Source organism: Centruroides vittatus, unplaced genomic scaffold (genome assembly GCF_030686945.1).
Source record: "Centruroides vittatus isolate TY-2023 unplaced genomic scaffold, ASM3068694v2 contig_1033, whole genome shotgun sequence".
Classification (NCBI taxonomy): Eukaryota; Metazoa; Arthropoda; class Arachnida; order Scorpiones; family Buthidae; genus Centruroides; species Centruroides vittatus.
The window spans coordinates 819385-833456 of NW_027120671.1; the positions used below are offsets into that span (position 1 = coordinate 819385).

A 14072-nucleotide genomic window follows, 5' to 3' on the forward strand; every position below is an offset into this window, starting at 1 on the left:
CTGATTCCAGCAAGGTAACTGTGGGACGCACGTTCTAACCTAACCTATTCTAATAATTCGGTTGCTAATAATTATGGTAATTTATTAGAATAGGTTAGGTTAGGTTAGAACGTGCATCCCACTGTTTCCTTGCTGGAATCAGAGACGAGCCGCCATCTTGGCACCAAGGGTTACATTAACCAATCTTTTAAAATAATTTCTCACTGTACCAATCGAACAATTTCGCTATATAAATTCTCCAATTTGTCGTAGAGAAATTCCCGATTTCGTTGTAAGAAAATATGAAATTTCTTCACTTCAATATTAATTTAATATATATATATATACATCAGAAGATTGCCGGAAAAATTTTTCTTTATGAAGAAACTATTAACACTAGATAAAAGATGTAACTAGAAGTGATTTTTGAAAAGATTTTAATTATCGAATTACCTATTGGACAGACAGATTCTTCTATTTACTCTCGGCAAACAGAACATCAGTAGTTAGTTCAATTTTATCTTAATTAAGTATAACTAAAGTTTGAAAATTCCTCAAATAAAATTCAATTATTTACAATATTTTTACGAATAATTAAAACATTCCATGCTTCGGGTTATATATGTATAATTTTTTTTTCTATCTTTATCGCATTACAGATGATTAATAATATTTCTCTTCGGCACGACAACTAAATTTTACGTAAGAAAACCTCATCGTAAGCAGTAAAATTCTTTATATAAATTCTAACAGAAATAAGAAGAGAGAGAGGGAGAGAAAAAGGAGAGCCGGGAGGGGGGTAGGAAAAAAGATTTCACAGTTTGCAATGAGCTTCCTTGTTACTTTTTGTGTGATTTTTCTTGGTTTGTAATTTTACCGTTTGGGATTAGATACTATATTTCTTTTTGTAAACTTCACCTTATTTTATTTTTTTTTTTTTTAAAGGTTTCCTATTTGGAGTGAGCCTTTAAGTTGAAATAAGTATAGAAGCTCATCTCAAATAGCAAAACCTAACTTAAAAAAACCTATTATATTATATATATTTATAAAAAAAAAAGAAAGACATACGAAGACTAAAAAACCTTAATAATATATAAAGGGAAAAAAATAAATTAAAATGTCCAGAACATATTTTTTAATACAAAAAGTAAATTATTTAAAACGGGGGAGAAGAATTCATTCAACTAAGCATAAAGATTAAATATATATATTATTTATTATTATTTTTCACCTTGTTAAATATATATATATATATATATATATATATATCTCGATTTATTTATAAATTATTCGTCCATGAAAAACGTTAAAATGAAACAAAAAATAATAATAAAAGTAGTTTAAATTTTCGATTAAATTTTCTTCCTTACACGACATAGTTAAGAAAATTTGATAGTGTAGCCTCTGGAGCCCTTAAATTTTCAGCCTTTAGGCTTCATTTTTTTTTTTTTTTTTTTTTTAATAACTTTCTTCGCTAACAGATATTAACGACTGTTTATCTGTTATATAAAAATATGGAAATTTTTTTAATTAATTAATAATAATTTCAATTAGTTAAGCACGCTTTTAAATATTTAAATTTAGTCTTTTAAACAGAGATTTTTTATGCCTTCCGTGTTGTTATGAACATTATCGTACGAAACTGGTGTAGACCAACCCACGTGATACTTTTAATTAAATTAAAAGGAATTAAAAGATTTTAATTATTTCTGCAACAATTAAACGTTTTCCTACTACTTTTATTACCATTATTATAAAAATATTTACATTTTATTTAAAAATTTGCTATTATTTTAAAATAGAACCTTTGCCATTTTCACTTATATATATGTGATTTTCTTGATCGAAGTTATATTATTATTATTATTATTATTATTATTATTGGGAATCAAATAAACACGAATTTATTTTTGTATGAAATAAATAACCAAATTTCTCGAAGGAATTAAAACAAAAATAAATAAAGGAAACGAGAGAAAGGAAAATCATTATCCCAACGCAAATAAATATTCATGTTGTAAAAATAATAATAATAATATTATTTAAATTTCATTTTTAGATAGTAAAACGAACGTTTCGTTTATTGGTTCATAAAAAACAATTTTTATGACAATTTTCTCTATCCTTTTCTTCTTTTAGAGATGTGATCATGCCATTCATAACATGCATCCCGTTCTCTTGAATTAAATTTGTATCTCCGATGCAGGATTTATATCTGGATTGTTCCAGCTATAAAAATGATTTCGCTTGGGATTTTGATACATAAATCCACTAAAAATTCTCGTGATGCTCAAGAAGCATGAATTAGGAAAAAATTCTTCTCTTACGGATCATTGAACGTCGATCAAAATTTCTCTCTTACTAAATTTTTAACTGGAAAATATATACAAATTAAATAACTGAAGTAAACAAAGTGCCATACAAAGGGAGCACGATGGACATCATGATGATGTCATCGTAACAAATATATTTATATAAATATATGTATCCATATATCTTTAAAGAATATATATTACGTGTAGGAGGTTTTATTTTTAAAACATTTTTATTTATATTTTTTAAAACAATACGAAAACTCTTCCATTTTTTATTTCGGTTCTTGCCCGTTTGGCATGCAAAAAATATGATACCGAAATTGAAAATGTAACGTTTAATATAATAAAATATATAAATAATAAAGAAAATTTTCCAAACTGAATTTAGCAGAAACGTTTATAATCGAGTAAAACTATATATAATAATTTATAAACCCAACTTGGATACATTTCTCCCTTAAATATATGAGTAATGTTTATTTACTATCAATGCTTTTCAGAGATTAAAATTTGTAAAAGAAAATTTAAAACTTTTATAAAAATTTCGTCTTTTTCGTTATATGCTTTATTTTACATGTAAAAAAAGAAAATTCGTATATTTTTTTTTTTAAAGAGGAAGTTGTTGGAGGCAACATACAATACATTATGACGAGTATTTAAGAGCGCAGTGTAGTTATTGTAACTATTTTAAGAGATTGTAAAGTGAATCCCAAGTAAAGCGGGCCTTCTGTTGTGATGTAAATACGGAACTTAGATGATAGAGGACGAAAGAGCATTAATTACCAGGCGAACTTTCACAGTAGTAGCAGTTAACGACGATAGCGGGGAAGATAAAGGACGACCTTATTGCACTATCAGGAACCAGTGAATATCAAAATGGGCCAATAGGACTAATGGATTATTTGGGCTCATCAGATTGCTAAAAGCAACCTCTTACACCATTCCAGAAAAGAAATTAATATGCAATTTGTTGGCATATTTTCTTTTTAGAATTTACGTCCACTCCAGTGGGATGTTAAATTGCTCTCGGAGTGTAAACTTTGTTACAAGTTTTAAATCACATCCGCCAGTTTTTAAGTCATCTGCTGATCATGAAGTAAACGCTATTCCATTTTCAGCTGGTTCGGTCCAATAACGACATCTCACTCCCCTCCCTCACTATGTATCAACTTCAAGTCCTTCACAGACAATCCCTCTTTGTGACACGAAAACCTCGATAACGTTCACCTCTTATAAATCTTCAAACTCTTCCTTTTAAACTTTTTTTCAGAAAACGTTTTCACTACTTCAATTCTCACAAAAAGCTCAGATCCTATTTAGAGTATATTTAGAACAGCAATGTTACATTTACTGCACCATTTTTTCTTCTTCTTTAATCCAGATTATCCCGCATTCGGAACTGAGCTAATAAAAATTAATTCCAATTATCTACTGTTCTCCATAAAAGACGTCTTGTTAGTTACGCATTTAAAAGAAAAGGAGGAGGAGGAGGAGGAAAGAAATACATGCTATAACGAGTACAGAAAGTCAAGCACAGAAGCACTTAATTGCTCTTATTAATTCTTGTTATAACGGAGGTAGTAAGCGTACACACACCCCCCATAAAACAAACTATACCACTTCAAACTTTAAACGAGGTAAGGTCAACAAGTAAAATATGATAGAACAAGACAATTTAACAGCAAACAAACGTAATAAAACTCCTCGATATAAAAACGTCATTGCCAATATTCCGTTTATATCATCATAAAACACTTTCTATTTATAAAAAAAAAAAAAAAAAATGACCAGCTTACCTACTGATGTAGAAAATTTTTACAATTTACTACATTTACACGAGTAAATTTCAATTGTTATTTACTACTACTGATTATTAAATAGATCTAAAACCATTCGGAGGGAATTTTTACAGTGTAACGTAATTAAAAATGTCGGATTAATTAAAAAAAGGGGGGTGTACAAAGACAAAATTTGAACGATTTCCCCACCCCCTTCCTCCTCTTAATTAGACCTATTTATTGTATGTAACGTGATTTAACATTGACCGAACAAAATTATCGATCAAACTTTAATTATTGATCAACGTTTCATAATTATTCAACCTGATAAAAATGGAAGATAATTTCTATTATCTGTCAAGAAAACGTAAAACTTTATTTAGAAGGTAAGAATTTTTACTTCAAACGGCGGGTTTAAAAAAAAAAAAACACGAAATTTTTAACCTTTCACAATGAATATATTTTCGTTTTTTTTAAATGTAACCTTTTTAAAACCTATAAAAATTTTTATCTAAATTATTTTTTCGATAATTGATTTATGAGATTTCCTGCCTAGTTTTAAATCTTTATTGTTTTATAAATTACAAAAATGTTTACTAATTAATTTATCCCATTAATTATCATCAGTCAGTTTTGTTCAAAAATGGAAACGTTGAACAATAACAGAAGCTATAATGCATTTTCAATATTCCATTTTTTTACCTTTTTCTTCTTCCCCTTGATAACTTTCTCAAAAAAAAAAAATCCCCTCTTCTACGAAATTGACTCGTTGCTTTTTTCCCCCACTGACCATAAACGACATTTGAATACTTCGAATTTTAATTATATCGCTCGCAATCGTACGAGTAATTTTTGTTTTTTTTTTTTTAAAAAAAAGGTTCATTTTATAATCCTAAATATTTACATAATTATAGGAACCGGAAAAAATACCCATCTTCTTCTTAATCTGACTTAATCTTTTGGATTTAAAATAATTTCTCCGGTAGAGGAAATTGCAGAATATCCTAGAAAATTGCAAATAAAACTCAACTGACAAGGATTTTTACAAAACAAAGTGCATTTATTAGGCTTTCTGATAGCAGAAAAGAAGTTAAGAGAAGGAAAACTTGTTTGCCGTATTTCTTTTCCTTATCTCTGATGTCCTGTATAAAAAGAATTTATTTTCTCTAAAGAATTCCGTTTGTTCCTCTAGAGACAACATTCACTTTAGTTCATTCCTAAATGACAAGAGAACTTCCAAATACACAAAAGAATCGCCGCCTTAATCGTAAAACTTCGGAATTAAGCCAGCGCTCATAAAATTTTATTCCAAAAATCCGGGATCTCTTTATAAACACGCAAATCCTCCTTTATACTGTTATATTAATAATAAGCAGCATTTCGCTTAGAAAATAATAATAATATTAAAAAAAAAGTAACGCGAACGCGCACATGTATATATATACACACACAAACACAGACACACAAAAAAAAAACCTGGAGTTAATAGTGTTGACCTGGACCTGGATGCACACTCTTAATGCTCGAAATAAAACCTAGCAGACTAGTTGAATGATTTATCCTTTTTATGTTTCACAACCAACAACTAGATATAAATACAAAAAATAAATCCGGATGATATACATCTAATAGGGACGTTACGCACCGGAGGGGGAAAAATGACATCTTTCTTCTATGACTTTTTTAGGTGTCGTTGGATGTACAAATAACCATCGCATTGCCAAAACAGATGAAGCTGTCAAAATGTCCCAAATGCCTGAGGAACATTTGGATTGCATTTTCTAAGGAAACTGTGGTGTTCAATATCGATTTCCATCGGCGTCAATTCCTTCGCATGCTTGACCCAAAAATCCTGCAGGAGATGAAAAAAATCAGCGATACAAAAAAAGAGAGAAAGAGAGTTTAAGATGTAGTTAAACAATGCGGTTAGTTATAAGTTAATATTAAAAAATCCCGATTAAATCTCATTAGACCCTCTTAATGAGACCATGATAAATCCCTTCCTTGTTTTTACACCCGCATCTCATCCATTTAGTCCTATTGAGACAACGTACTTAGTAAATGTCTGTTCGGCGTGGAAATTAAGCGATTTAGTTCAATAGACAGAAGTTTAAAGAAAAGAAAATTGTAAAAAAGGAAGAAAGAAAAAGATTGAGAGTAGCAAGCAGCAAGCTGGAAGCGGAGGAGACACTTGGCAACAGTATAGAATGAAAGTCGGTATTGCATCGATTACCGGGATGCAATCAATTTATTGACATCTTCTAACGTTTACGAAGGAACGGTGAAATCAGAACAGATGTCGTGGCTTTGCTTTATTCGCTCAGATTGGTCGTGCAGTAAATGAGCTACACTTAACAAAAGCGGTTAAGAAACCCACCTTGAAGATATACATAAACAATACTCCAGATCTCATCTTAACAGATTAGCGTGTTATAGTTATCAACGGAACAATTGTCGCTAACTACAATGGAGTCAACACTCCATCTAAAGGATCATTTATCCAATTCTATAGTGGTGATTGACCTGTAATGAATTGCAATCGATCGAGCGGAAATTATATCCCATCAAAATTTGGTAATTAGCAAATATTCTCCTTTTCCGCGATCAAAAATATACGCTTCGTAAAGGTATTATTGGATCAGCGGAATTCGAAACTTAATTTATCCATTCGATCCATTACAGGATTTACTAAATTTAAATGGAATTTCGGGAATTTATCACAACTAAGGGCGCTCCTTTTATCACAACAGGAGACAGCAATATAGTTAAACCTAGATTTATTTTCAACTTATAGAAAAATGCAGTTTATGACCAATCGTAAATCTTGACTTTTCAGTATTATTCTCTTATAAACAATTAATAAATCCGGGTCGGCAGTTTTTTAAAATCTGTTCAAAGTTTTTTTCTGTGGGAAAGAGAGTATCCAATTAAAGATTTGAGAAAAAATTGATATTCGGACTAGTGATATTTTCTCAATCGATAGAAAATAATTCTTTGGAATGCGTTTCCTTAATCCCTTAAGCTGGCTTTGGAGGTTCTGTTCAATATTCACTACACAAGAAAAAAAAAATCTCGGTGAATAGCGTGTCGTGTCTCGACTGTATTGGTAGGATATAGCTGCTACTCGTTAGTCTCCATTCTTCCACTGCTGGTCACATTTTTAAAATGAAAATTTTTTCCATTGTAAACATTCCAAAATCGATTAGAATACAAACTAACCGTACATTGGTATTACATTGATTTTTGCATGTTTAGCTTTTGGTATTTTCCCAAAAAGTTAAAAGTTCAAGTGCAACATTTTTCTTCTTTTTTTACTAGAAGTGTGATGCAGGTAACTGGTGTGGAATATTTTAAACTTAATTTTGATGCTTTAAAAACATGGGACAATTTTTTTTAATATCCATCAGAGATGATTTTTCTTTCCTTTATAAATATCACATAAAGTTTCTTACCAGAATTTTCTCAATTTATTCATTAAAAATATAAATTATGATAAAACTTTTAAATTTAAATTTTTTTTAATGAATAGAAAAATTTAATAGTTATTAATTTATAGACCTTTCTTTTTATTTTGTTTTGTAAGAAAAAAAAATTACTTAGAAAGTTATTTAGTTCAGTGGTTTCTAAATTATTAATGTGGCTTACAATTGCTGCCATTTTTCATTACTTGATGGAAAAAATAAACTATTGTGTTAAAAAAAAAAGGATTTTAACCCTTTAATTCTCAATGTAAAACATTAAGTTATTTTTTTGTTTGATTTGTAGCGAGATAAATTTTCATGTAAGATCTATTATAAAATAATTTGTAGTCTGAATTAAATTCTAGAAAATTTATTTATTCATTCAGTACTATTGTTAAAGAAAAATTACTAAACAAAACACTAATATATATAAGTAACAACTTACAAAATATACCAGTGATAATGTGCAAATGTATATTTATTATTATAGATGTGGATGAATTATGTATTAAAAGTATGAACAGAAATGAGAATTAAAGGATTAAAATGTGGCAAGAGATTTGAGAATGGGGATACCATCCATATGCACACACGAGTGAACTTTTGAAATATGGCAACTTTATTACAACCTGAGAACATCATCTGTCAATATATAAAAAAAAGAGAGAGAGAGAGAGTAGAGAGTAGAGAAATTATGGGAAAACTGTAAAAAATTATGAGCTCGTGTCAATTTAATGTAACATGGTGTTTAGACACATGAACCTTGCTTGTTTTTTTTCAGATACATGCTTGATTCATTTGAGGCTCAAATCTCAGGAGATTTCACACAATTCCAGGATACATGACAATTCTGGAAAACAGTGAAGACAAATCCTGGATTAGTTAAATCATAGCCAGGTAAACTTAGTTTTCTAAGTAGTCAATATATAAGGTGTTTAATTTCTGGATATGAAAATTCTAGGTGCCATGGCTGAAAATTTAGAGTTTAAATTTTTACTAAAATTCCTTAAACAGCCCTTCCAAACAGTAGATGCACCTATCTTTTTTTTTTCTTTTGGTATAAAATACAGAAAATGATTATCTAATACTAAACTTAATAAACATTTTAAGCTTTTTTTTTTCTTGTCATCATGTTAATTTTTGTTTTCCAATCTTCTTTCTTCAATTATTTTAAACATTCATTTAGTGACATATTCAAGAGATGCAATTTTTGACAATATTTTCATACAGAAATAAATACATATTTCTATTTTATGCAGAATTTTCTGGTTTATACTATATATATTTTTGGTTTGTTCTAATAATTGTTCTATATTACTAGACATTATCTTAAAAACTATTTTTTTAAAGCATGCACACACAGCAGAATAAACATACAGCTAATCTTAATGTCAAATTCAGAAACTGGAAGACCACAATTGAGGACCAGTATGCATGTTAAAGATAAAATTGACAAACTAATAAGTGTTTTAAAGAAATTTAGTATTGTCCTTGGTTCATCCAGGTACAACACTTTACAACAGAAGTTTTTTTTTTCCTTTAAAATAATAACACACAAATTAAAAGTCACTAAATAACCAAGTCTATACCAACCACAAAAAATAAAAACTAAATGCCTTATCTCACTTTGTGCAAAACATTTGTGACAACTGCACTGTGACTTCAAAAAATAAAACAAGAAAGTCATATATCCGTCAAACAATACACAGTAGGTTGGTTTTTTAACAGTCACTGACTGATCTTGCCGGAGAAACTTATTTCTTCCAAATTAAACTATTGATATTGAAAACCCACATAGGCTGAAATAACCTTTAGTAATTTAATGGAGTTACCATTAAATTATACTAAATTTATTAAGTTAGTATAGAAGCAATTTCCTACCATCAACTCACTCAAAAATGTAAAACGTCTACTTATAGGATACAAATCAAACACACAGATGGCATGTGAAGAGGAATTTTAGTCTGTTTGACATCTCTGGAAATTCAGGGCAAATCCAAGTATTCACCAACAGCAATATGTGGAATGCTGTATGGTTATTGACAATGCTAGGTCGTAGGGTCATAAACCTAGTATAGGTCCTTTTTCTAAATGCATACTGTTATTTTCTGGTAGGAGTGCCTCTTCCACCTCCACCTCCCCTTTCTCTACCCCGAGAATTTCCTCCTCTCTGAGGACCTGAATTATGTCCACCACGTTTGTGTGAGTTGGAAATGTAATCACTAAGAGAAGATGAATGACTTCCACTGTTGTTGTTGTAACGTGCATCACCTCCACCCCATCTGCGTCCTGGTCCCATTCCTGGTCCGGCACCACGTCCTCTTCCTCTTGGTGGTCCACCTCCTCTCCCTCGATTAGAATCTGCATCAGAATTATAATTACGTTCTGGACCGCTTCGACGAGGGACAGAAAAGTTCTGAATAGATCCCATCTGGTTTCTTAATTTCTGATCAATTTCTAATTTCTCCTGTCGTAACTTTTCTACTTCCTATAAATAGTAATAGTAATAATAACAATTTATTCTTTATCATCCTTAATTTTAAGCAAAACTTTTTATTACTAAAAATATTTGAATATTAATATTTAAGAATAATCATTCTGCATTCATCAAATATGATAAACTAAATCACCATTAAGATACCAAAATAAATACTAATTTTTTAAATAACTCAATTAAGAACATTCTTAATTTATGTAGTAGTTGAAATTAGGGGAATCAAATATACCAAGAATACTTCTTAAATTTAAAACTGAACATATATTTCTGTTCCATAATAAGAATTAGTTTAATTTATTATATAATTATAAATATAATATTAATAATAATAATATAATTTAATTAAATATTTATGCTTAGTTATTGTCAAAGAAAAATACATAAAGGTTCCAGAAAGGAATCAATCACCATAAAAAAGTTTTATTAATACAAATCTATCATTTATATAATGACAGATTTTTACTTATGATACAAGACAATGCAAAAGTAGTCATCTGTTATTATATTTTGTTTTTGTTACAAAGTTACATGACATTTTGTTACAAAGTTATATAATTTATACTTCTGTTTTTTTTTTAATTCTTAATTCATGAAGATGCATGACAAATCTTTCCAACCTTCTACTGTTAGAGCAATTTTAATACACACTATTTAATAAATAATGTTTAAAAATGGATGATTACAGTAGAGCATCGTTTATCCGAATCAATTGGGGACTGGGGTTGTTCGGATAACCGATTATGTACGAAAAAATATATTAACCTATCCCATGTTGAAAATTTTCTCCGTTGTGTGTCGCCTCGTGTTGAATTTTTCTCCATTGCATGTCACTTTGTGTTGAATTTTCATTGATTTTAAGCCTAACGAAAATTTTTATAATAATAATTGAGGCTATTGTATCATTAAAAATTATTTCTTTCCTTTGTACAAACAAAATAAATACATTGAAAAATACAAAAACAAAAAAAAATTATACTTTAGAAGTTAATCTAGTATCAAAAACATCCAATTCAGCACGACACAGTCCGACTGGAAAGTTTTCGGTTGACCAGTTTTCGGATAAACGATGCTCTACTGTGCTTTTGAAATCACCCACACATGCACAGTGAAATATTTCAATATCATCTCAAAACTTCTAAAACTCATTAATTTTATACAAGAAAATATTGAAACTGAACTCTTAATGAATCAAATATGAATAAACAAATTAAGTTTTCTAATCATTTCTTGAAAAATAATTGAATAAAATCACATTTAAGTAAGATGTATAATAGTGAAACTAAACTATTCTATTTCTGATGAACAATTATTTATTGTGACAATTAAAAATTGCAGCCTGGCATTGTGACTATCTTTTGATTGAAAAAAATTCATGTAACTTCCAGTCCAGAGCAGAAGTTCACGTATAGTTAATCAGGTCTTCGGCCCTTAAAATTTCCGTATCTTCTCTGGTTTTCGGCAGTATCTTGCCCCTGTACATCATACGTCTCCTGATAACAATCAAGACATGCTGGTCATTTATCTAACTCTGTTCTCGAGAAAATTTTGAATTGAAATCACATGACTTCCAGTCCAGACCAGAAAGTTCATATACAGTTAATCAGTGTCTGTGTGCCGTAAATTTTCCATATTTGGTCTTGATTTTCATCTATCTAATTCTGTTCTCAAGATTAACAAAGGACAGACAGGCAACAATGGAAATGTATAGGTCTGCAATTTAAAAATTAGAGCACAATATTTTTCCTTACCATATAACTTACATTTCTAGTATCAAATCTTTCATTTAGTTAATATTCATATTTTCACATTAAAGACAACTATAATATTGTAAGATAATTATAATAGAGAAAATGCTGAAATAAAACACATTATTATTATTATGTTGGGTTAAGTGAGATATACTCGGTTAACACCGGTGGCTGTGTACTATGCCGGACCAGAGTCAAGGCATAGTAACCATTATTATTATTATTATTATTATTATGTTGGGTTAAGCTAGATATACTCGGTTAACACCGGTGGCTAAGTACTATGCCGGACCAAAGTCAAGGCATAGTATTATTATTATTATGTTGGGTTAAGTGAGATATACTCGGTTAACACCGGTGGCTGTGTACTATGCCGGACCAAAGTCAAGGCATAGTAACCAAAACAGAAATTAAAGAAGTGTATCAGTGTGTGTGTCTGTATTCAGGAATTTTCTCACAATATGACATGTATTCAATATAGTGGCCTTCTGTAGTGTGATGTATGTGTTTCTATTCAATTCTAATGTGCCCAGGCTTTTGTGTAGTGTGTGTGGTATGACACCTGTAGAGGAGAGAACAACAGGTACAATAAGCACCCTATCCATCCTCCACAGATGCCTTATTTCCTGGGCGAGTTCTGTGTACTTGCTAATTTTTTCAGTGCATGCGTTTTGTATATTGTGAGTGTTTGGAATGGATATGTCTATAATGTATGTGATTTTATTGTGTTTGTCAATGAGTGTGATGTCTGGGTCAATGAGTGTGATTATTATTATTGTCAATGAGTGTGATTATTATTATTATTATTATAAATACAATATGCAATGTTTTCATGATTCAATATACTCATTAGCAATTTTATAATTGGGATTTGGAAAAAACAATTGTATTATCACATTGACAAACGTTCAGCTACTTTATTAAAAACAGAAGGAAAATAAATTAATTTCCTTTGTAGACCATCACAACTTATTCATATTTTCTCAATTTTTAATTTTTTCTTACTGATTACTATATGCAGATACAGTATTTTTTAAGTTTATCTACAACTACTAAAAAATTATTATAAACTTATAATTTAATATTAAAATTAATTATAAATATTTTATATCATAATTCGGCAGTTGTTGTTCTTTATATGTAACGGGTTAGTTGTTGTTTATTTATATATAATATTGCTTCAAAAAAAAAAAAAAAAAAGAAAGAAAAGAAAAACAAATATACAGCCTATTTTAGATTAAATAATTCTTGAAAAAGCTGTCATTGTAATTCAATTTAAAATAATATATATATAATTTTATTCTGAATATGAAAAAAGAAAATAATTTTAACTGTATATAACTGTGTACAAACTCATTTTCTAAGAAAGAAAATATATATAAATCAACAATCTGAAGAAACATATTTTATAACTAAGGAATAAATATTTATCCTTTGAGAACAGAAAATTTATGACAAGTCATTATTAAAACTTTTTTAACACGCACAGCTATTTTCAATTAAAAATAATTCATGTTAACAATGTGATGAAAATTATTATTATTTTTTGACTATTTTAGAAATATAAAAGTTGATTTTATATTATTCTCAAAGGGATATATCAAATAAAATAAAAATATATTCTTCTGAAAGTAATCTGGGTGTCTATCTAACAATACTTTAGTAAACTTAACAAAAAATTTCTAGAATTTTGGGAATATATTAGGTCGTTAAAAGACAAGAAACTTTTTTATTTACATCAAGATTTAGTATTATATATTATACATAAAATTCAAGGAAATTGCAAAAATTCTGAACGAATAGTACGGATTTTTCAATTTTCTAAAAAGATATGAAAAATTAAAATATTAACTAATAATTTCTACATATAAAGTACAAACCTGTTACAGAATATAAATAAGTCCTGAATATTAATGAATTGATATCAGTATTCATTTTTCTTGATTTATTTGCATTTTATGATAATTTTCTTCTCCATTTTGTGCATTGTAATAATATATGAATTCTTATTGCATATTTTAGTTTAAAATATTACCCTGGATTTTTTTTTGGTTGAAAGAAAAAAATTCCCCTAATAAATTTTTCATATAATGAAAAATTACAAATCAAAAATATATATCACTCATACAATACATGTCAAATCTAACTTTATTAAATAAAGATGCCAATATCACTTTTTTCCCTCCTACACGAAAATCTAAATTCAACAAAATATATTTAAGAAAATAAAAACTTGCAAAACAAGGAGAATAATTTAAAATGGATAGCAACAACCAATAATAAAACTTATCATG

At 28.8% G+C, this 14072-nt stretch overlaps 1 protein-coding gene across 1 annotated transcript in view; it reads right to left on the bottom strand.

Annotated features, from left to right (window-relative positions):
• Positions 1 to 8129: 8129 nt before the first annotated feature.
• Positions 8130 to 14072, bottom strand: part of Fmr1 (synaptic functional regulator FMR1) — a 104912-nt gene continuing 98969 nt past the window's right edge. Inside the window, exon 12 of the mRNA XM_067262547.1 lies at positions 8130 to 10021. Coding sequence (XP_067118648.1) covers positions 9635 to 10021 — 387 coding nt within the window. The 3' untranslated portion in view covers positions 8130 to 9634. The remainder of the gene's footprint in view (positions 10022 to 14072) is intronic.